General features: G+C 41.4%; 1 protein-coding gene across 2 annotated transcripts in view; it reads left to right on the forward strand.

Annotated features, from left to right (window-relative positions):
• The window catches only part of dnai7 (dynein axonemal intermediate chain 7), an 82139-nt gene that overhangs the window by 44900 nt on the left and 11708 nt on the right, over positions 1-25531 (forward strand). For both annotated transcript variants that reach the window (XM_048610273.1, XM_048610274.1), the window contains exons 10-12: positions 18518-18654; positions 21190-21370; positions 22425-22639. In XM_048610273.1, the coding sequence (XP_048466230.1) occupies positions 18518-18654; positions 21190-21370; positions 22425-22639 (533 nt within the window). The remainder of the gene's footprint in view (positions 1-18517; positions 18655-21189; positions 21371-22424; positions 22640-25531) is intronic.

Consider the following 25531-nt stretch of genomic DNA (forward strand, 5'->3'; position numbering starts at 1 on the left):
ATTAAAATGTTCAGGACTAAGAAAGATAGGCTTTGTTGTTTAGGGAGGGAGGCAAGGAAGATGGATCAATAATTCAAAAGTGGAGTTGAGCTGCAAATCAACCAAGATATTTTGATGCTGGGAATTGTAAGTGTCAAAACGTGGTCATGATGCAAATAACTGCACTTTATGCAGATATACATATGTTCAGAAATTTCCAAGTTTGCATATATAGCAAAATTTCTAAGAGAAATATTTGTTTCAAGTGCGTAAGGAGAAAGTAAGTGGTATGCTGGTGGTGGGGAATGGTTAAGTATAACAGCAATTACTTATGGTGACTTAATTGCAATAAAATGTCCCAAGCCACATCGCAAAGCATTATAAACAAAATATGATATAAAGCCACAAAGAGAGATATTAAGGATAGTTAAGATAGATGGGTTGAGGTAGATATAAGGAATGCCTTAAAGGAGAAAATTGAGGTAAGAATGTAGAAAAGTGTAGGGAAACATTTCTATATCTTAAGACCCAGGCAACAGAAGGGACAGCCATCAGTGTTGTGATTAAAATTGAGGATGCTTGAAAGGGCAAAATGTCATACAGCACAGAGACAGACCCTTTGGCCTAACACATTCATGCTGACTGGTATTCTAAACAGAACGAGTCCCATTTGTCTGCTTTTGGCCCATATACCCTCTAAACCTTTCCTAATCATATACCTGTCCAAATGTGTTTTAAATGTTGTAATTGTATCCACCTCCACCACTTCTTCTGGTAGCTAATTCCATACTTGCACCACCCTCTGTATGAAAAAATTGTCCATGGGACCCATTTTAAATCTTTCCCCTCACATCATAAACCTATGTTGTCTAGTTTTGGACTCCCCCCACCCTCGGAAAAAGATCTTGCCCATTTACCTTACTGATGCCTCTCATGATTTTACAAACCTCTATAAGATCACCCCTCAACCTTCGACATTCCAGGGGATAAAGTCCCAGCTATCCAGCTTCTCCTTATAATTCAAACCCTTCAGTTCCGGCAACATTCTTGTAAATGTTTTGTGTACCCTTTCTAGTTTAACATATCTTGGAAGTTGTGGAGTGTGAGGAGATTGCAGAGTTAGGGAGGAGAAAGCCTTGAAAACAAGGATGAGAGATTTAAAATTAATGTTTTACTAGACTGGGAGTTAGTGAGAGTACAGAGATGACAGAGAATTAGTTATGAGCTAAGACATGGACAGCAGAGTTTTGAATTACCTCAAGTTTACATGTGGAAGACCAGTCAGAACTAGTTGGAGGGAGAGTCTAATAATTTATCTGATCAGAGCTGTATTACAGATCATCAAACCATGAATCAATTTTTTCAAGAAACAATGTAATTAATTCCTTTGTTGGCTTCATAGTTTTACTCCAAATTTTATAAATAATGGAATTCACATAGAAGGTTATTCAATCCATTCTACCTGTGCTGGCTCTTTACAACATTTAGACTTTGGAGCTTATTACTAAATATCTAATATGTATTTACGAGACACTGAAGTTGAAAATCTGCTCTTATGTTTCTAATTCAGCAAGGAAAGATTAATTAGAATCATAAAGCATAGGAGGCAGTTCGGTTTGTGTTTGTTCCAGCTCTTTGAAACACCTATTAGTCCTACTCGTCTGTCCTTTCCCCACAGCCCTGAAAGTTTCTCTTTTTCAAGTATGTATCCAAATCATCTTTGAAAGTTACTACTGAATCTCCTTCCACCACACTTCCATGTAGTACATTCCAGATCATCACAGGTCAGAATCAAAGCAATTTCTTCTCATCTTTTGCTAATTGTTTTAAATCTGTGTCCTCTGGTTGCTGACCTTCCTAGTAATGAAAAGATATAGTAAATCTCCTCTGTAGCTTTTCCTGGCATCCTTTTGTAAATGTGATGCTTATAATTACACAACAATAATACAATATTCTAGGTGGGCCCTACCCAGTGTGCTATAAAAAAATGGCAAAACTCCTTCCATTTGTGCGTTATTTATTAATACAAGGAACCTCTTTTTAAAACAGATCCGTTCATTTCTCCTTCCATTTTCAAATATTTGTGTGCGTGACCTCATGGAACTCTCTTGTTTCTGCACTCCCTTGAAAATATTTTCAATCCTTTTGATACAGCTGGCAACCAAAGATGAAAAAGTTTGCTCATAATGCTGGCTGTTACTGAAGGACCTCAACCTGAAGTGCTGTCCTTTCATGCATGTAAAGTCAGAAATATATACTTCTGTATGAAAAATTTTTTCTGGATAATAAGAACATGGTGAAGAGAACATAGGCAAGCTGCATAATGGTGATGGCACTACAATATATCATCGGGAATGAGTTGCCCTTGGAGTTGTCGCCATAGACTCTGGACCCCATGAAATCTTAAGACATCATATCAAATAATGCAAGGAAAGCTCCTGCTGCTTACTACCTGCTACTCCCTCTTGGCTGACGAATCAATGCTCTTCAATGTTGGAAATACTTGGAGAAAAGACCGAGTATGACAAGGGCACAGGGAGCTTTAATGTCCATCAGCAAGAATGCCTTGGTAGCACCAATACTGATTAAGTTAGCCGAGTGTTACAGGACACAGCTGCTAGACTGAGCGTACAGCAAGTGATGAGGGAACCAACAAGTGGGTAAGACCTACTTGACCTCACAAATCTACCTGTCTTGTATGTTTCTGTCTGAGGGAGTATCGGTAGGAAAAACCACTGCCTAGTCTTGTGGAAATGAAGTGTAATCTTCACATTGAGAATACTGCCACTGTGCTAATGGGCCAGACTTTGAACAGATCCAGCAACTCAAAACTGGATCAGCAGTCCAAACACTGGCCAACTAGAACAGAGGTTGAGAGTGAGAAGTGACAGAGGAGGATTCTAAGAGAAGTTGGCTCACTCATCACAGCTGAGTAGTGAATCTCAAAGGATCCAATGTCAAAGCATGTATGGAAAAGGAAGGTTAACAACCAGTGGTTGTGGTTCATGTGGGAACCAATGACATAGGGAGGGACAACTTAGCGGTCTTGCAAGATCAATTTCAGGAGTTAATGAGTAGGTTGAAAGCAGGACCTCCAGGATAGTAATCTCAGAAGTATCACCTCTGTCAGAAGCTTCAACATGTGGGCAAAGGCAGATCAGGGGTAAATGCCTGACTTGAGGGATGGCGTAGGAGGAAGGATTTAGATTTTTGGGATGTTGGGATTACTCTTGGAAAAGGAGAAAGAGATGGGCTTCACCTGAGCATAAATGGAACTAATGTCTTGGCTGAAACAGATGGTGGATTTACACTTGTAAGGCAGGGGTGAGTTAACCAATGGGCCTAGCTTTTGTGCCTAGAGAGGGCAAAAGACAGAAGATGGCGAACGAGGAATACGAAACAAGGGGAGCTTGAGTGTTGACAATGAAAAGAAAACAATCACCTGCTAATGGACAAGAAAGAAATAAGGGCAGGGTTAAATTGTATGTATGTAAATGCGTGGACAAAATTGGGAACTGGAAGCAGAAATTGCTTTGGGAGATATTAAATAGTAGCATTGGCAGAAATGTGACTCAAGTCATGGTTATAACCTCTTGACTATAAACTTATCATGGATGAAAAAGGAGGGGGTGTAGCAGTCTTGGTCAAAGATAATATCATAGCCCTTGAATGAGATACAGTTCCTGAATTAAAATCTGTATGGTTGGAGGTGAGAAACAGGAAGGGAGCGGTGACCTTGTTGGGTATTTATTATTGACCTTCAAATAGTAGGGAGGAAGTAGAAGAGAGCATTTGTAGGCAGATTATGGAAACCTGCAGGACAAGTAGGGTTGTGATAGTTGGTGATTTCAATTACTCTAGGATAGACTGGAGAAAAAAGGTGGAGTGTGAAGCATGAAAGAAGAGAAATTCCTGCAATGTGTGCAGGAGAACTTTCTGGATCAGCTCGTAGAAAATGAGGCAAGCCAAGGGGAGAATGTTAGATTGGGGGACCATTTGGGAAACAGCAAACATGATATAATCAGGTTCGATATTAAGTTGGAAAAGGATATATATCGGTCAAGGATTAAGATCCCAGATTGGAAAAGTACAGATTTTAGAGCTCTAAAAGTTGAATTGGAGCAAGTTGATTGAAAACAAATTTTAGTGGATAAAACAGTAGATGAAAAATGGAAGACTTTCAAAGGGGAGATGAATAGTATGCAAGCTAGGTACACACCCATGAGAATTAAATATGGGGTATCCAAGGCTAGAGTACCCTGGATGACTAAGAATATTAATGAGAAAATAAGGGAAAAAAAGCAGGCGTATGATGCGTACCAGAATAATAATAGCAATAGAAATCAGGAAGAGTATCTCATGCATGAGAGGGGCTAATGCTGGAATAAGAAAGGCTAAGAGGAAGCACAAGGAAAATATGTCGGGCTGTGCTAAAACAAATAGTAAAATGTTCTTCAAACATATTAATAGTAAAAGATCAGTGAAGGATAGAGGAACCCATAAGGAATAAGCAGGGTAAGCTGCTCACTGAAGTATGAGAGTATGGGTATGAAAGAGGTACTAAATAGGTAAAGAGGTGCAAAAGGCTGGCAGCACTCCAGGTAGAGAAGTTGCCAGTCCTGGGTGGGATGCATCCTAGATTGCAGAGAGAGGATGGGAGCAAACTGTGTAGATATTGACAGAATTTTTCCAGGCCTGTCTGAACACAGGATTAGTACGGAGGGAATGGATGATTGTAAACTTAACACCATCGTTTAAGTTGAAGGCAAAGGATAACCCAGGAAATTACAGACCTGTTGCCTTGACATCAACCGGGGGATATCTGATACGGAATAAGATAAATATACACTCAGAGAAAAAATTAAATTAATACTACACAGTCAATATGGCTTTATCAAGGGCAGGTTATGTCTGACAAATTGAGTTCTTTGACAAGGTGACACAGACAATGGATGAGGATGGTGCTGTGGATGTTGTGTATTTGAACTTTCAGAGAGCATTTAATATGGTTCCACATGGCAGGTTGGTTGGTAATTTAGAAATGCTTGGGATTGATGGGTCCTTGGTATTATGGAATAAAATTTGGCTAAAATATAGGGAACAAAAAGTAGGTATAGATGGGCACTTCTCAGACTGGAGACAAGTTGAAAGTGGTGTTTCCCAGGGATTGGTGTTGGAACCCTTGCTCTTCCTTAATTTATATAAAGGATTTGGAAATAGGTGTTGAGGGCAAAATCTCTAAATTTGCAGATAATACTGAGCTTGGGAGAATAGTGAATTGTGAGGCTGACGCTGAGTGACTTCAAAGGAACATTGACCAAGTTAGCCAAATGGCAGATACCTGTCAGATGAATCTCAATATAGAGAAATGTGTGGTAATGCATTTTGGTAGAAGAAACACAGAGAGACAATACAGGCTCAATGGTACAACTTTGAGGGGAGTACTGGAGCAGAGGGACCTCGGGGTTCACATGCGTAACTCTCTGAAGGTGGCCAGGCAAGGCCACCTGTTGTTAAGGTAACCTGTTGTTAAAAAGGCTTATAGAATCATTGGGTTTATAAATAGAGGTACAGAATAGGAAGTGATGCTACACCACTACAAATCATTAGTCAGATCACATTTGGAGTATTGTGTTCAGTTCCAGACACCTTATTAAAGGAAGGACCTTAAAGCCCTTGATGCAACTACAAATGAAATTTTCTAGAATAATACCAGGAATAAGGGATTTTAGGTACAAGAAGTGATCTGACAATTTGGGCTAATTCTCCTTGGAGCAAAGAAGATTAAGAGGTGACCTTATTGAAGTGTTCAAAATTATGAACAATTTTGATAGGGAAAGGAGGTTATTCTGTTTCCACTTGTTACTATGTCAGTAACTAGGTGTCACACTTTCAAGATTATTGACAAGAGAGCTAGGAGTGAGATGAGGAGAAACTTCTTTACTCAGAGAGTTATTAGGATTTGGAATGCGTTGTCTGGGGGAATGGTGGAGGTTAATTCCATCGGAAGTTTCAAAGGAGAGATGCATATATATTATATATCTATATATGTATATATATATATGTATTTGAAAGTGATAAATTTAGAGGGCTATGGAGATAGGGCTGGGTAGCTCTTTCAGAAGCCAATACAGATGTGATGGGTCAAATGGCCATCTTCTGTACTGTAACATTCTATGATTCTCTGAGGCACAGTGGGCCTTCAGATGGAGGAGATTTGTATTCAACCTCAATATGAAAGCCTTGGCATATCCAGTAGTCCACCATTACCATCAAGCTGGGAGAACAACCCTGGTCCAAAGAAGAATGCAGGAATGCATGTCTGGAGCAGCGGCAAGCTTATCTAAAGCTCAAATGTCAACCTCATGAAGCTCCAATGTCAGACTACCTTTATGCTAAATAGCAGAAACAACATGCAGTAGGAACGGAGAAGCCATCTCACAATCAGTGAATTAGATCTAAACTCTGCAGTCCCGCCACATCCAACCCTAAATAGCGATGGTTAATCAAATCACTAAAAGGAGAAGCAGACTTCACAAATCTTGCTACCCTCAATAATAGGAGAGCCCACCACAACAGTCCAAAAGACAAGGCTGTTTTATTTGCATCTATATCCAGCCAGACACATGTGCTCCGTCTTGGCCTTCTCCTGTGGGTCAAACATCACAGATGCCAGACTTCAACAAATTTGATTCAGTCCATGTAAAATCAAGTGGCACTCATAATGGAATAACCTGCACAATGACTCTTATTTTGGGTTTCGCCAGCTCCTGATCTCATTACAACTTTGGTCCAAATATAGACAATAGAATTAGACCCAAGAGGTGAGGTAGGAATGACTGCCTTTAACCTTAAGATTGAGTACGGCATCAAGGTCCCTTGGCAATACCAGAATAATTAGAAATCAGAAAAAGATGTCTTCCTGGTTGAAGTCACACCTGTAAAATTGAAGATGGTTGTGGTTGTTGGAGGTCAGTCATCTCAGCTCCAGGGTATCTCTGCAAGTGTTCCTCAGGGTAGTGTCCTAAATCTAACCATCTCCAGCTGTTTCATCAGCAACCTTCCCTCCATCATAAGGTTAGAAGTGGCAATATTTGCCAATGATTGTACGATGGTAAATATCATCTGCGATACCTCAGATAGTGAAGCCATCTGTGTCCATATGCAGCAAGACCTGGAAAACATACAGGCTTGGGCATCAAGTGGTCGCACAAATCTGAAGCATTGACGATCTCCATTAAGAGAGAATGTAACCATTGTCCTTTGACATTCAATATAACCATCACTGAATTCCCATTAATAATATCCTTGAGGTTATCATTGAATTGAATCAGCTTTATAAATACTGTTTCTACAAAAACCTTTCAAGAGCTAGGAACTCTGCCATGACAATGGCAGCAGTGCATACCATCTACTGGATCCCCTGCAGAAATGCATCAGGGTTCTTTGGACAGCACATTCCAAACTCATGATCTCTAAAAACTAGGAAGATAAGGGCAGCAGATACATAGGAACACCACCACTTGAAAACTCCTCTGCAAGGCACACAGCTTGCTAATGTGGAACTATGTCAACACTCCTTCACTGTTGTTGGGTCAAAATCCTGGAACTTCCTTCTAAACAGCAATGTAAATGTCCTTATACCAAATGAACCGTAGTGCTTCAAGAAGGTAGCTCACTACCACCTTCTCAAGGGTATCAGGGATGGCCAATAAATGCTGGCCTAGTCAAGTTCACCTATATTGCATGAATGAATAAAAAAGCAAAATCTGTTAATAAGTTGACGTTCTGGGTTGGGACCCTCCTTCAGAACTGTGGAGGGGGAAGGGAGCTGGGAAATAAATAGAGAGAGGAGGGGTAGGGCTGGGGGAAGGTAGGTGGGATGGTGATAGGTGGATGCAGGTAGAGCGTGGTGGGGATTAGTCAGTGGAAAGGGTAGGGCAGATAGGTGGGAGAGAAGATGGACAGGTTGTGTCAGGTCAAGGAAGCAAGAGGGAGGATGGGTGGGGCTGGGGAAAAGCAGGTGGGGTGGTGATAGGTTTGGACGTGGGATGAGGCTGGGGGTGGGGAGATTTTAAAAATGGTGAATTCTATGTTCAGGCCACCGGGCTGTAGGCTCCCGAGGTGGAATATGAGGTGCTGCCCGTCCAGTTTGCGTGTGGCGTCATTGTGACACTGGAGGTGGCCCAGGATGGACATGTCATCAAGGGAGTGGGAGGGAGTTAATGGTTAGCGACTGGAAGGTGCTGTCAATTATTGTTCACAGAGCGCAGATGCTCCACGAAACAGTCCCCGAGTCTGCACTTGGTCTCACTGATGTAGAGGAGGCCACATCAGGAGCAACGGATACAGTAGATCAGGTTGGAGGATGTACAGATCAACCCCTGCTGGATAGGGAAAGTTTGCTTTGGGCCTTAAATGGAGGTGAGGGGGTGATGTAGGAGCAGGTGTAGCACTTCCTATGGTTGCAGGGAAAGGTGCCAAGTATGGTGGGGTTAGTGGGGAGTGTGGAGCAGATGAGGGAATCGCAGAGTGAGCAGTCCCTACGAAAGGCAGATAGGGGTGGGGAGGGAAATATCTTTTTGGTCGTGAGGTCAGATTGTAGGTGGCAGAAATGGCGGAGGATGATACACTGGATGCAGAGGTTGGTGGGCTGGTATGTGAGGACCAGGGGGATGCTGTCTTTACTCTTGTTTGGGGAGAGGGGGCTTGAGAGCAGAGGTGTGGGAAATGCAAGGGATGTGTTTGAGGGCATTTTTGATCACCGAAGGGGGCAAGTTGCAGTCCTTGAAATAGGAGGACATCTGGGATATCTGGGAGTGGAGCGCTCCACCTTGGGAGCAGATGTGGCAGAGCAGAGGAGTTGAGCGTAGGGGATCGCATTCTTGCAGGAGGGTGGGTGAGGGGAGGTGTAGTCCAGGTAGCTATGGGCGTTGGTGGTTTTGAAATTGATGTCAGTGTTGAGGTGGTCACCAGAGATGGAGAAAGAAAGGTCCAGGAATTCGAGGGAGGCATCGGAGTTGATCCAGGTGAATTTGAGGTTGGGGGTGAAAGGTGTTAGTAAAGTTGATGAACTGTTCAAGCTCCTCATGGGAGCACGAGGCAGCACCGATACAGTCATCAATATGACAGAGAAAGAGGTGAAGGATGGTGCCGGTGTAACAGCAGAAAAGAGACAGTTCCACTATCCTATGAGGAAGCAGGCTTAGCTCAGATATAGATTTCACCAGTTTTAAAATCTCCCCACCCCCGGCCTCATCCCACGTCCAAACCTCCCTCCTTGACCTGATACAACCTGTCCAAATTCTCCCCCACCTATCTGCCCCACCCTTCCCAATGTCCAATCCCCACTACCCCTTACCTGCATCCACCTATCACCACCCTGCCTACCTTTCCCCAGCCCCACCCATCCTCCTTCTCGCCTCCTTGACCTGACACAACTTGTCTATCTTCTCGCCCACCTATCTGCCCCACCCTTCGCACTGATCAATCTCCAGAACCCCTATCTACATCCACCTATCACCATCCCACCTACCTTCCCCCAGCTCCAATCACCCCCCATTTATTTCAGAGCTCCCTTCCCCCTCTCCAGTTATGAAGAAGGGTCCTGACCTGAAATGTTGACTTTTCTGCTCCTCTGATCCTGTCTGACCTGCTGTGTTCCTTAAGCTCCACACTGTGTTGACTCTGACTCCAGCATCTCCAGTTTTTGCTATCTCCATATCTGATAATAAGCTCTGACCACTGGAAAATCAAAGGGCAGTTTTGTAAATGAACTGCAGATATAGCCACAAAAACAGTAAGGCACCTCAGTGAAGCCCAGATGAAAATATTGACAACGCCCAACATAGCAATTCTTGCTAGAATTTGTGATTTCACTGTGATACAGTAATACAATGACAAAAATCTGTAGTTTTTTGGTGTACGTGATAACAAAGAAATGAAGCTGGAATGAAAGTATTTGTTGTTAGTTATGAGTTTTGGCTTTGTAGCAAAGTGTGGATGTTAATTTACTTCCAAATACAGAGTATGGGAATGGAAACTTCCCATTGTATGTTCTTTTAAAATTGTTTCATGGGATGTGTGTGTTGCTGCCCAGACCAACATTTATTGCCCATCCTTAATTGCCCAGAGAACAGTTAAGCATCAATCATATTACTGTGGTTCTGGAGTCACTGTAGGCCAGACCAGGTAAGAACAGCAGTTTTCTTTCCCTGAAGGATATTAGTGAATCAGATTTTTTCTTAATAACAATAGGACAGTGACCATCCTTAGGCTTGCTTTTAATTCCAATTTTGATATTTCTATCAAATTCAAATTTCACCATCTGCCATAGTGGAATTTGAACCCACGTCTTCCAATAGCCTTGGTGCTAGATTGCTAAACTAGTGAAATTACCACGGTGCCAGTGCCTCATCTTAGTTAATTATCTCGGTTATCAGTCAAGAAATTCAGATATATTAACCAATGACTGTGTAAATTTAATATAATTAGATTTATTTACATAATTATTAATATTCCTTTTAATATAAACAATTTCAATGTGAACGTAGGAAGCATGGTTAGTAAGTTTGCAGATGACACCAAAATTGGGGGTGTAGTGGACAGTGAAGAAATTTACCTCAGTGTACAATGGGATCTTGATCAGGTGGGTCAATGGGCCTAGGAGTGGCAGATGGAGTTTAGTTTAGATAATTGTGAGGTGCTGCGTTTTGGAAAGGCAAATCAGGGCAGGACTTGTCCACATCATGGTAAGGTCCTGTGGAGTGCTGCTGAACAAAGAGACCTTGGAGTGCAGGTTCATAGTTCCTTGAAAGTGCAGTTGCAGGTAGATAGGACAGTAAAGAAGGTGTTTGGTATGCTTGCCTTTATTGGTCAGTGCATTGAGTATAGGAGTTGGGAGGACATGTTGCGGCTGTACAGGACATTGGTTAGGCCACTTTTGGAATACTGTGTGCATTTCTGGTCTCCCTGCTAAAGCAAGGATGTTGTGAAACTTGAAAGGGTTCAGAAAAGATTTACAAGGATGTTGCCAGGGTTGGAGGGTTTGAGCTATAGGGAAAGGCTGAATAGGCTGGGGCTATTTTCCCTGGAGCATCGGAGACTGAAGGGTGACCTTGTAGAGGTTTATAAAATCATGAGGGGCATGGATAGGGTGAATAGCCAAGATCTTTTCCCTGGGGTGGGGAAGTCCAGAACTAGAAGGCATAGGTTTAAGGAGAGAGGGGAAAGATTTAAAAGGGACCTAAGGGGCAACGTTTTCACACAGACGGTGGTACATGAATGGAATGAGCTGCCAGAGGGAGTGGTGGAGGCTGGTACGATTACAATATTTAAAAGGCATCTGGATGGGTACATGAATAGGAAGATTTTGGAGGGATATAGGCCAAATGCTGGCAAATGGGATTAGAGTAATATAGGATATCTGGTTGGCATGGATGAGTTGGTCCGAAGGGTCTGTTTCCATTGCTGTACATCTCTATGACTCTATGTATGACTCTAATGAAATGAAACCCCTTGATGAGGTAGATTGTTCCCTTCATTCATTATTCTCCTCTTGCAACCTCCATCAGAAAACACAGCCTGTAGCCCTCAGTAGCTCCTTTCCCCTTCTTCCATTCACACTCCCTGTCACTGCAAAACAAGATGAAGACAGAAAACAGTAGGATGATACTGACTCAAAAATATATGTTAGGATGCAAGGAACAGGACTGAAAGTGATGGAAGCAGAAGAGGGGGCAAGGACTGTTTGACAGCAACCTGAATCCAATATAAGAGAGAGCAACTACATTCTCTGATTTACTGTTGCAGTGCCAGAGTTAATTCACTATCTTATAGTGTCAATTGGTAAACCTGCATTTTTTTAATAAGCTGGATAGTTATGGAATTGGAAGAGAACAAAGACTTGTTGCGTGCAGCCACCTAATGGCAACTAGTGCATATAACAGCTGGGACACTTTACATAACAAAATTGAATGGGAGATAATAATACAGCAATTTATAATGAGAAATGTTGGCATGAGGTTCTGAAATCTGTGAACAGCAAAAATTGTTACTTATGCAAGGCAGAGATAGCAAGAACCGCCGATGCTAGAGTCAGAGATAACGAAGTGTGGAGCTGGAGGAACACAGCAGGCCAGGCAGCATCAGAGGAGCAGCAAAGTTGACGTTTTGGGTCAGGACCCTTCTTCCCTTTTCTTGTAGCACTTCCTGCAGTTGCAGGGAAAGGTGATGGAGACGGTGGGTTAGTGCGGAGTGTAAAGCGGACGAGGGAGTCATGGAGAGAGTGGTCCCTATGAAAGGCGGATAGGGGTGGGGAGGGAAATATCTCTTTGGTTGTGGGTTCGGAATTTAGGTGGTGGAGGATGATATGCTGGATGCGGAGGTTGGTGGGATGATATTTGAGGACAAAGGGGATTCTGTCTTTATTTTTGTTGGGGGGAGAGGATGTGACAGCAGAGGTGTGGGAAACGCAGGAGATGAGGTTGAGGGCATTTTCGATCACCGGAGGGAGTAAGTTACGGTCCTTGAAATAAGAGGATATCTGGGATGTTTGGGAGTGGAACGCCCCATCTTGGGAGCACACGTGGCGGAGGCAGAGGAATTGGTAGTAGGGGATCACATTCTTGCAGGAAGGTGGGTGAGAGGAGGTGTAGTCTAGGTAGCTGTGGGAGTCGGTGAGCTTGAAATAGATGTCAGTTTCGAGGCGGTCACCAGAGATGGAGACAGAGAGATCCTGGAAGGGGAGGGAGGTGTCGGAGATGGCCCAGGTGAAGTTGAGGTTGGGGTGAAAAGTAAAGTTGATGGACTGTTCAAGCTCCTCGTGGGAGTACGAGGCAGCGTCGATACAGTCATCGATGTAGCGGAGGAGGAGCTGGGGGATAGTGCCAGTGTAGCAGTGGAAGAGGGACTGTTCCACGTATCCTGTGAAGAGGCAAGCATAGCTTGGGCCCATGCAGGTGCCCATGGCCATCTCCTTAGTTTGTAGGAAGTGGGAGGACTTAAAGGAGAAGTTGGTAAGGGTAAGGACAAGTTCAGTTAAGCGGATGAGGGTGTTGGTGGAGAGAGACTGATTGGGCCTGCGGGAGAGGAAGAAGCAAAGGGCTTTTAGGCCATCTGCGTGGGGAATGCAAGTGTATAGGGATTGGATGTCTATAGTGAAGATGAGGTGTTGGGGGCCAGGGAAGTGGAAGCCTTGGAGGAGGTGAAGGGTGTGGGTGGTGTCCCAGACATAGGTGGGGAGTTCCTGGACCAGGGGGGAGAAAGCAGTGTCAAGGTAAGCGGAGATAAGTTCAGTGGGGCAGGAGCAGGCAGAGACAATAGGTTGGCCGGGGCAGTCAGGTTTGTTTTATGCAAGGCATTTCATAATATGCTATTCAGTTTGGCCATGGCATTGGCGACAGTAAGTCGGCGAATTAATTGTTTGATGTACAAGGTAGAATCAAATTTGCTGGTGAGACAAGAAGGCAGTGTCCAACAATTGACTTATAGAACTGAATGACAAGTGTCATATCAAGTCACAGTGGGTGAAGTTGGCAGAGAATTGTGACCAAAAGTCAGATACCTTTTGAAATCTAACTACATCAGACTATGAAACTGATAACCTAGTATTCAATAAAGTACCAAGGATACAAAAAGCAAAATACCATGGATGTGGGAAATCTGAAATATTAAATAGGAAGTGCTAGAAACCGCAGCAGATCAGACAGGCAATAGAGGGATACGGACCATGTGTCGGCAGATGGGATTAGTTTAGAATTGTCAGTATGGTCAGCACAGACATTGTGGACCGAAAGCCCTGTTCCTGTGCTGTGCTGTTCTTTGAGTTCTATTAGTTTAGTCCTTTGTTCAAGATATTTATTGATTGTATATTTCCTTTTTGGCCATGGTGAAATTCGAACTCATGTCTTCAGAACATTAGTCTGGGATTTTGGATTGCTAGTCCAGTGATAATGTCACTTATTCTTTCTTGTGCTTGCCTACAGACTCGAAACTTAGGAGCAGGATGAGCCCATTGAGCCTGTTCCTCCATTCAGTTAGCTTGATCTGTAGCTTAATTATCCATTTTCGTTCTCTCACCCTGGCCTAACAAATAAAATTGATCAGTTTCTGTTTTATCAGTTTTTTATTGAAACCATCCTTCGTAGCTTCTTTGGGGAGACAGTCCTAAGTTTATGCTATGCCTTTAGAGAAGAAATTAGGTGCAGGAGTAAGCCATTTGGTCCTTTGAGCCTGCAATACCATTCAATATGATTATGTCTGATCATGCAATCTCAGTATCCCATTCTCGCCTTCTCCCCATACCCCTTGATCCCTTTAGCTGCAAGGGCCACGTCCAGCTCCCTCTTGAATATATCTAATGAATTGGCCCCAAAGCTTCCTGTGGGGGAGAATTCCACAGGTTCACAACTCTCCGAGTGAAGAAATTCTTCCTCATCTCAGCCTTGAATAGCTGATCCCTTATTGTTAGACTGTGACTCCTAGTTCTGGACGTCCCCAACATCGTTAACATTCTTCCTGCATCTAGCCTGTCCACTCTCATCAGGATTTTATATGTTTCTATGAGATACCATCCTCATTCTTCTAAATTCCAGTGAATACAAGTCCAGTTGATCCAGTCTTTCCTCATAATCCAGAACTGCAATCCTGGGAATCAGTCTGGTGAACCTTCACTGGACACCTTCAATAGCGAGAATGTCCTTCCTCAGACTAGCAGATCAAAACTGCACACAATACTCAAGGTGTGCCCTCACCAAGGCCCCGTATAACTGTAGCAAGACATTCTTACTCCGATACTCAAATCCCCTCGCTATGAAGACCAGCATGCCATTAGCTTTCTTCACTGCTCGCTGCATCTGCATGCCAACCTTCAGCAACTGTTCCACCATGACACCCGTGTCTTGTTGCACTTCACCTTTTCCTAAACTGCCACCATTCAAATAACAATCTGCCTTTCTGCTTTTGCGACCAAAGTGGATAACCTTATATTTATCCACATTACATTGCATTTGCCAAGTATTTGCCCGTTCAGCCAGTCTGTCCAAGTCACTCTGCAACCTCTTAGCATCCTCCTTGCAGCATACACTGCCACCCAGCTTAGTGTCAACTGTCATTCAGCTGTATAATTTGCACCTGAATTTGATCTTCCAAAATGCATCACCTTGCATTTGTCCATCTGCCATTTCTCTACCCAAATCTCTAATCCATCTATATCCCACTGTATCCTTTGACAATCCTTCTCACTATCTGCATCTCTGCCAATTGTGCCATCTGCAAACTTAATAATCAGACCAGCTACATTTTCCTCCAGATCATTTATGTATATTACAACCAACAAACGTCCCAGCACTGATCCCTGCGGAACTAGTTACTGATCTCCATTCCAAAAAGCAGCCTTCCACTGTTACTCTTTGTCTTGTAACAAAGCCAGTTTTGTATCTATCTAGCCAGATCACACCGGATCCCATCAGACTGTACCTTTTGTATTAGTCTGCTATGAGATACCTTATCAAATGCCTTACTAAAGTCCATGTGGACAACATCCACTGCCCTTCCCTCATCAATCATTCTTGTCACCTCCTCAGAAAACTCAATCAAGTTGGTGTGACATGATGTTCCCCACACAAATCCATGCTGCCTCTCACAAACAAGTCCATTTGCTTCCAAATGTGAATAAATCCTGTCTCTCAGTATCTCCTCCAACATCTTCCCATCACTGATATCAGACTCACTGCCCTGTCATAACCTGGATTATCTCTGTTATCCTTCTTAAACAAAGGAACAACATTGGCCATTCCTCCAGTCCTCTGGAACCTCACCTGAGGCAAAAGAGGATGCAAAGATATCTGTTAAGGCCCCAGCTATTTAACTGCTTGCCTCCCACAGTACCCTCCTTAAGCCTACTGGTCAAGGACATTTCATTGACATTTTTAGCCCTTTGAGGTGAGGGACAAAGGGGTAGAAGGTAATGCTGAGAGGGAGAGATGACCTAAGTTGTGAGGTGGGCCAAGTGGAGGTCAAATACTGACATTGAGCAGTTAAGCTGACAGGGCCAGTTTCTGCACTGTACGTTTTCAGGTGGTATGGTGACACACTGGTTAGTATCGCTGCCTCATGGTGCCAGGGACTCGGGTGACTGTTTGGGTGGAGTTTGCACATTTTCCCTGTGTATATGTGGGTTTCCTCCAGGTGCTCTGGTTTCCTCCCAGAGTCCAAATATGTGTAAGCTAGGTGGATTAGCCATGATAAACGTAGGGTAGGGGTGTATAGGTCTGGGTGGGATGCTCTTTGGAGAATCGGTGTAGGCTAGATGGGCTGAATGGCCTCAATCTGCACTGTAGGGATTCAATGATTCTATGAAGTCAGTGAGCTTCTGAATCTGGAGGGGGAGCCCTGTTATGGAGTCAAGGACCTTTTGAAAGTGTTCTCAACTTTATATGCTACAATTAGATACTATATGATAGGGATGTCTCTGTTCCTAAAGGCAAATAATCATCATTCACCTGAATTATGTTCAGATATGTTAGAATACTTTCTAAAGTGGATAAAGTTCTCGTCTGTATTCAAAAGTATTGAGAATTAGGTATTAGTGTATCATCTGGACCCTGTGCTTTGATAATTTTATATTGATTTAAGGTCAGACATCTATTGAGCCTTTGGAGTACCTGAACACGTGCCTAGCGTGCTTGAATGTTCATCTGCTGAGCATTTTAAAATGTGAACAGATGGTCATCTGTTCAGGTAACTACAATGGCACCATTTTATTGATTTCTGGATGGTTTGTTTCTATGGTAAAGAGACAAATTACGTTTTAAATAAGTGCAGTGACAGGGAAAGGCAGTGGGGTTGAAGAGGGTGAAAGGGGAAACTAAAAGAAGGCCCATGGTAAGGTAATTGGTAGGAGTGATTTAAATGACTGAAAGTATGATTCTGTAAGGCAGTAGTAGGACAAGTAATGATTCAAAAGACAAGTCTAGGGGAGCTGTAAATGGCAATAACAGAATCATTACCAATACAACACTGAGGATGCACAACTACTTATTTGAGTTAAATGTCATCATCTGTGTGCAAATAAAAACTGGTAGTCCAGATTCTGATGGCACATCAGATTCTGCAACTGTTATCAGATCTGAGCAAAACACTTCATCCAGCACTAGTAATAACTTGTCTTACTAATTCACTTGGCATCTTTAAATTGAAAAGAAGAATACCAAAGCATTTTCTTGCCAACCTGAAGAAGGGAATTTCAATGTCTAAGTCAAAGGAGTACTTTAGGGAGGATCTTAAAGGAAGATAGGAGATGGAAAGTCATGACAATTCAGCAAGAGATTTGGCACCTCTGTATTTGTGATGGAATCTTCTAGGTCTTTCTGGATCAAGCTTGAATATAGAAGTAGGAGAAATCTCATGGAGTTTGACATCAGGCAATTTTCATCTCTGGCAATTTTGCTGGAGGCATATCATCAGCTGCAGTTTAGGGTTGCTGCTGAGACTTATGGAACTGGTTGGTGGCGGATGATCCTGTGGTAATGGGTAGTTTGAGCTGAGGAGAATGAAATCTTGATGTACTTTATGATGTCTAGCTAGAACTGATGAAGCCGGCTAAACAGTCGTGTGCACTTTACAGCCGACTGAGTGCCATCTAAACTTGAGGGAGCTGGGAAGGGTTGCATAACAAGGTGAATGATCAGGATTGGAGTGATTATAGGTTTTGCTGGAGTAACTTCCAATTGAATTAGATAGTTCATTTTTTGAAAATTCTTACTTTCAAGCATTTTAATACTCCCTGGGATTAAGCAATACTTTAAAAACCCTTTTTAAAAGTCTCTATTCCAAAGAAGAGTATCTGGCATCAAAACATTAACTCAGTTTCTCTCCCCACAAATGTTGCCAGTCTTGCTGAATTCCTTCAGCAATTTCTGTTTTTATTTCAACTCTGCTTTATTTTCCTAATAGGCTTAGTGTGTGGCAAATTGATACATTGTTAATCTTCATGGAGAGCTATTTCAATCAACGGGGTTATGCTGTTAGACTAGCAGCCTAGAGGCATCAGTTCAAATAGCGTCATAGCAAATTGTAAATTGAATTTGATTAGTTTTGGTTCCTTTGGGCTGATAAAATGGGAGAAATATGAATGAAAGCTGCTGGGTTGTCATAGCAGTACTACTGGATCACTAATGACTTTAGGGAGGGAATATTGTCTCCTCTACTCACACAATCTGCTCAGACATGACCCTAGTCCTACATTATGTTGCTAACTCTTAATGTGCTTTGAGGTAGCCTATTAAGTCACGGAGTTGTTATGGCAATTATAAATGTGCAATAATTGAGGAATTGCCAGCAATCATCTATATCCCAAGGAGAAATATTAAAATAATTATTTACATTTACATCATATGGATACCTTTGCTGGGTTTGAATCAGAAAGTCACTTTGCTCAGAAGGGACAAAACTAAGCCTTCCACATGATATTTTTGCAATGCCTGATAAAGGAATTCTGTTGTCTGTTGCAACTTATTTCACATTTTTGTCCATCTAGAAAACACATCATTTGAGGCAATCGATACGAGTATTGTTGACTTTAATCAGTACACACCAGTGGGAGGAGTATATTATTTTGACATACTGAAGTTGCCACCTCAGCCCAAGTTTGTTAAAGGGTGGAGAATTGTCCAGGTAAACCTCTAATTTTATATTACAACATCCAAATGTTGTTTAAACAATGATTTTATTTCAAGAGATGCAGCAAGCTGTTGTGCCCAGATCCAGGATGAGGTTCCCCAATTTGTTGTTCTTGACTCAAAAGCACTTGTGTTTTAAAAGGAGTCAATTTAACAAGGCTTTCCTGAGTTAAAAAGAGAATTAGTTCATTACTTTTCACATGCAATAATAATTAGTAATGCAAAACACATGGATTAGAAATTGCAGGTGGGCCTAAAAAGATGAGAGTTTAAAAAAAAATGTACAGATCAGACTCTGAAATGCTTGTGAAGAGTGGATGTTTAAACATTTTGGTCAATATAGTGGAGATTTTGACAGCGTTGGCATTGGTAATTGAGCACTTAATTTCAAGATTCTTAGTTTTTCAGGTTGGCTGAGATTCTGTTGTTTGATTTCTTTAAACTATGACTGAATTCCAGAATTCAGGGTGAGAAATTCCTTTTGTTATCCTTTTTCTTTTGTCTGGATTACTAAATCGGAGGCTGCTAGCACTCAGTGAGAGAATCTACCTACAACACAGGGATGACAATGGTATAATTCATTAACAGTGACCTTTACAGCATGCTGATACTCAAACCCAGGCTAATACAGATGAGTACTTTAGCTTCCTGGCATACATGAGTAGGTTCAGTCCCATTAACTCACAAATAGAGTTGAAAGTGGCATTTTATGCCCTGTCCTTCTGTACCCTTCAAAGGATAAACACAAAATGTGTCTGTCCATAGTTAGGGACATAATACACAGGGGTCAGCATCTCATTACTTTTGTAGTCCCAAGAGGTCTTAGTCCAGTCTGTTTTGATTGTCCTCTGCCACCTTTGAAGAGTTATTGTTTGAGGTTTCCTTCACATCTATAGGTGTGACATTCCATGGGCCTGTCTCTCTCTCAAAAGCTACTTTGTTTACATGAGCAGTCATTTTAGACTGTATCAGCTGCCATTGTTAATGAATGCATTTGAAATTATAAGTTAGTAGTACTTCCGGGTTCTCATCCATGTCCATGGTGAGTACTCAGTAGTTACATCTACCTTTGTGATACCTAGTAGAAATAGTTTTATTTTGAAATGAAGTGGCAGGGGTGAGAAGGAGAGAACTTATCATCTTGATGTATCATGTGTAGTGAAATTGTAAATACATTAAATAAAGAATGTTTCTGATTTTTGCTATGCTTGATAGTAAGCTCAGCTTTTCCCAGCATTCAGCTCTGCTCACAAAGAGGATATATCAGCGGATTGGAGCTGCGTAGTTTCAGACATTCAATTCAGAAAATTGAACAGATAGTCCAAGCCTGTGTTTCTCAAACTATTTTTCAAAAAACCTCATTTTAACACTTAGAAATCATTGTAGAAACAGGCCATACAGCAAACAAGTCCACACCACCCCTCTGAACAGCATCCCATCCAGACCCATTCCCCCACCCCTGCATTTCCCTTATCTAACCTAAACATCCTTGGGCACTATGAGCAATTTAGCATGGCCAATCCAGCTACCCTGCACATCTTTGGAGTGTGGGAGGAAACCAGAGCACCCAGAGGAAACCCACACTGACACAGGGAGACTGTGCAACCTCCACACAGACAGTCACCCAAGGGTGGAATTGAACCTGGGTCCCTGGCATTATGAGGTTGCAGTGCTAACCACTGAGCCACTGGGCTGCCCCATTTGACAATTAACCAAACCCTAGCTGTCAACAAAAACAAAACAGTAATAAAGAAACATCGTAACATTTACCACATAAACAATTAAAGTTTGTGTATTTTTGATAAACATGATATGTCATATGACAATCTGTTTTTAAAGCATTCTGTAAAAAATATTATTTTATGCGCATACCAGATCTTTGCTTCATCTGAGCCATTCCAGCTCATGAACTTTAGCCAGGAAGCTGTGGAAGTACAGCTGAACGTCATACCAAGGATAGATCTGTTTACTGAATTTAAGTTCATTTAAACTAAATTATGGTAATCTAAAGTAATTGCAACTTCAGTTTGAGAGACAGACCTGAGCAAGCTTTCAATTGATTGTTGGTCACTACAGCTACAGCTGATTAACACTGGGTTAATGTTGAGCCACAGGTGTTTGTGTGTCTGAAATTCTAGGTGCAACATGATTAACTAGTCCCTTTCCACACCTTCTGAATGGGTGGAAGTTTACCACACTGATCTGACAGTGTGGTCATTTTTTTGGGTCACTGTTTCAGGCTAAATGTTCTTTGAACCGCATCAAAGATTGCAAAAGCTTGAGTGGTTATGGGCATAATTCACTTAGGTTTCAAATTTCTTGATTTTTTTTAATATTGATTTTGCCCAGATTACACTAATGTGAGCAGAAAACCACATGGAAACTTCAGCCCTCCAGTTATAATTGTATAAAAGATCCGAATAATAATACATCAACTGAGTTCTAGTACTTTAATGTTTCATATTAAAAAGCACGCTACAAATAGTATAAACATTATTACTAATGAATAAACATGTTACATTCATTTTAGTTGAAGGATACAGGATTGGAATCTGTTCCCTATCCACCAGAGTCAACCAAGGAAGACAGTCCCACCCCAGATGAAAAGGAAGGTGAAAACCGTCATGCACCACCTGCAGGAATCACACTCAAACTCCCTTCAAAAGCATTGTTCTTTGAACAGCCTAAACCTGCTCGATGGGATCAAAGAGGTATCAAACTCACTTGGTGAACAATTTTAAAAAAAATCAGTTTTTAAAAAAATCATACCATGCACCAAGCAATGTAAAATCTAGAGTCAGATCCAAACCTGCCAGCAGAGTGAATTGGAGTGGGCCTTCCTGGAGGAGAGAGTCTCAATTTTCTTTGCTGTGGTCAGGACTAATTCCTGATCTGCATAATGTAGTCATATTATTGGAGTGAAGCTATGTACTCATTGAATTGTCCCTCGGAGAGTTCAATGTTTCCAGAAAACATTTTTCAATTAGATCTTTTCAGTTTTTTGGTGGGAGGGGATGCAGTATGTCAGCATTGTGTAATTCTTTCTTCATTACTACAATTTTTTATTAAGCCACCCAGCACCTCATGTCCATTGTCAAACATTCACGCAGAATCGATCCCTGCCTCCCACAATTCCTGCTTGCCACCCTGGTGCAATCCATAACCAGAGATTCCTTTGCCACTTTTCCATATGAATACAATAGGTGATTATTCCCAGCCTTTTGGAGCTGGACTGGGAAATGGGAATGCTGGCTAAAGAGCATGGGAAGCCATCAGGTGGGGAGTACAAGATCTCCCCACCACTATATCATAGCGCCAATGATAGGAATTGGGGCAGTATGACCACCCACCTTGAGGACATTTAAGTGTTTGCCACACTGTGCAAAGATAGGTAACCGCTGCATGCTTCTCAGTGAGCTCCATTGATAGAGGTTCCGCCTTTATCACAATCACCTCCTCCACCCCCAAATGGTTTCCCAGGGTGTGTCCCCCCAACCCAACTCTCCTGACTTGAGTTCTGCCATTGACATATTCTTTTCCTGGAGGTGCAGTCTCAGCAATGGCCACTGTTAGTGGTGGCACTCTTGACCTGGTGATTGGGTGGCAGTTCTTGGGGTAGTGGTTTAATTGGCTGTTGCCAGCAATATACCATCTGAAACCTATCTTCAATCAAAGAGGGTCAGCTCCACTTTCATCTCTGGTGGTGTGACTTCACCGTAACAAGAAGGTTCAAACCCAGAGTAATATATTTATTTTTCATTTTAGGTAAACACTGGAGGACAGATGGCATTCACAGCATCACATTTGAGCCAGGGGAACAGATATTGTCCTTTAAGATGGACACATTCAATATTTTCACTCTGACACAGAGATATCATGTCAATATGCCTTTCCAATCCTGGGTACTTAAACCTGGGGCAGAAAATGAAGCTATTTTAACTGTTCTTGCTGCTTTTACCAAAGTGGAAATTCGAATGAAGGTACATTTTATGATTATGCTGCAATTTAAATAAGAGCTATTTTTCAGTACGAAGCCAACAACCTCAAAGTTCAGAAGTTGTGGTATTGCATTCACTATATTTGGTAAACCGTGCTTATTGTTTCAAGAAAAATGACTATATAGGTTGCCTGATTGTCTTTAAGAACACACCAGGTTGGGCAATTCATCGTTAGAGTAAGTAATTTTAAAGCCTTACTGCGGCTGACCTTTGAACAGCTTCAATCATGACTCTCCGTTACTTAGCACAGCTAACGTCTAAGTTACTATAAGCTTATCACGAAACACTCTTAACATTATATTCCTTTGCCACAGTGTTGTTTAATTTTGTAATACTTTCATAGCTACAAATATTAATGGAATACACCAGTAGATTGATGTTTAATTACGTTAGTGAAGCATTTGATTGCATTGTACAACAATGTGAGCAGTTTTGGGCTTTGTCCACTCTTAACATTTTGTAGCATAAATGCACATCGTAGCAGAGGGTTGCAGAACCTGGGGTTTGTAAAACTCTGTCAGAGGAACATGAAGATTTATCAATTTGAGATTGTGAATGAAGTGTGTCTCTGTTGCTTCCCAGTGGACAATTCTAAATTTTTGACACACATCAGGACAGTAAGTGGTTGGTGTACACTGCTGTTACCACTCATTTTGACTATTGTGAAGGTCAAGTCATTGCGGGCCCTGGCTGTCAGCTGCATGCTACAGTGTGAAACCAGTAGCTCTGAGGCAACTAACCAGTTGAGTGATGTAATAATATCTGTTTGCTACTCCACTAAATTGTTTAATAGCCCAATCTTCCAGTGGATTGGGGAAATGGTCTGATAAGATCAGGAGACATTTTTATTTTTGTAGGCCCAGGAGGAGCATTCATAGTTCTCCAAAAGAAAAGAAGCTAAACATTATTTATCATACAGATTGCTTATCTAGCTTGATCTTAAATTCATGTATGCTTCCTTTATTCTCACTGTGGTAATGAGTTCCATCTCCTAACTATTCTTCAGGTTCTCCTAAACTTTCTGTTGGGTTTATTAATATTCATCTTATATTTATGATTACTAACTTCTCTGCACAAGTGGAAATATCTTTTTTATTTGTACTATGTCAAACCCTACATAATTTTACAGACCTCTATCAGGCCTTCCTTCCTTTCTTAGAGAAAAGAGCTTCAAGATGTTCTATCTTTCTTGATATATTTTTAGATCTGATATTTGTTATTTTCCTTGTAAATATATTTTGCACCCTCAGTGCCTTTGTATCCTTATTGTAATATTGACACCAGTACTGTTTATTCTAAGTGTGGTAAGAACAAAATTCTATACAACTTTAGCATAAGCTGGATCAATGATCAGAGGTATAGATAGAGTGGACAGCTAGAGATTTTTTCCTAGGGTGGAGGTAGCTATTACATGGGGGCATAGTTTTAAAGTGAGTGGAGGTAGATATAGGGGAGATGTTAGAGGTAGGTTCTTTACTCAGAGAGTGGTAAGGGCATGGAATGTATTGCCGGAGAGGTCAGTAGAGTCGGCCTCATTAGGGGCATTTAAGTGACTATTAGATAGGCATAGGGATGATAGTATAAGGTAGGGGTGGAGGTTAGATAGACGTTAGGATAAGGGTAAAAGTTTGGCACAACGTCGTGGGCCAAAGGGCCTATACTGTGCTGTACCGTTCTATGTTCTATGTTCAATGTTCAATGTTCAATGTTCTAAGCTCCCTGCTTTTCATTTCTAACACTCTACAATTTAAACCTTGATAATCTGTATCTTTTAAAATAGCTTTACTAATCTGCATTACTCATTTTAATAACTTGCATAGCTATAGAAATTACTCAATGATATATTTCCAGCAGCATTCTGTTTTTGATTTATATAGTTCCGGCTTGTTGGTTGAAGTAAAGTAATACAGCAGCAAATCAACAAATATCACAATAAAATGGACACAGCAGGATTACTGATGGTAGAAATATGACTGAAAAATTGTAACAAGAACTAGCTTGAAATATGTATATCAGCATGCAAGACTTAAGGGAATTAATGTACAAATAGTTGAAGTACTTTTTCTGTGTGGGGTGGTGACTTTTAAAGGCATTATGTCAAACTGACAGTAGTGTTTGGGAATAGTGCTTGAATTTTCCTTTTCCATAATGGGGGGGCTGGGTTAATGATGGGTTATCAGTGAGGAGGAGGTTGATTTTTGACAGGATATAGAACAGTTTCAGTTCTTGAACAGGCATAGATTACAGCTGGAATACTTAATACATGTGAAAGGTGCAATTTATTTTTGGTTTATCTGTAAGAGTCTGTAAGTTGATCCCTATTGATATTACCATTCAATGTTTCATACTTCATTACATATAAAATGAAACCCATCTCCAGAACCATTTCTCCTTTACCTATTAATATTTTTGAAACTTTTCCATCACTGAAATATTTTTGTCTTCCAGTTTTATGCAATGCAAATCCTTTTAATTAGGTTTCAATTAAAAGTCATTGTAAAAAGTGCTGTTACAGAAATGTGATGTTTTATCAGTAGATTGTGATGGTACACTTTACCCTGAAAGTATGGTTGTGTTTGTGGAAAGACGTTTTCTGCGAAAAGAAATCCTACAATTTAAATGACACTCATCTGAAAGTCTTCTCCGAATTTAAGAAATGCACACCTTTTAAAAAAATTACATGTTCTTCACAATATGTCCAGGACCACCTACTCTTCTCATATAACCTACTTTTAACCCAATTTGATTCATCTTTCTCCATTTCTCCTTGTCAAATCTCTTTTCAGAACTTCTCACTACTTATTCTTGAATAACAATCTCAGTGAATTGAGGAAGTCAGCCACACCCGAACAGTCACAAACTAATTTTAAGGAA

Source organism: Rhincodon typus, chromosome 22, assembly GCF_021869965.1.
Source record: "Rhincodon typus isolate 14 chromosome 22, sRhiTyp1.1, whole genome shotgun sequence".
Lineage (NCBI taxonomy): Eukaryota > Metazoa > Chordata > Chondrichthyes > Orectolobiformes > Rhincodontidae > Rhincodon > Rhincodon typus.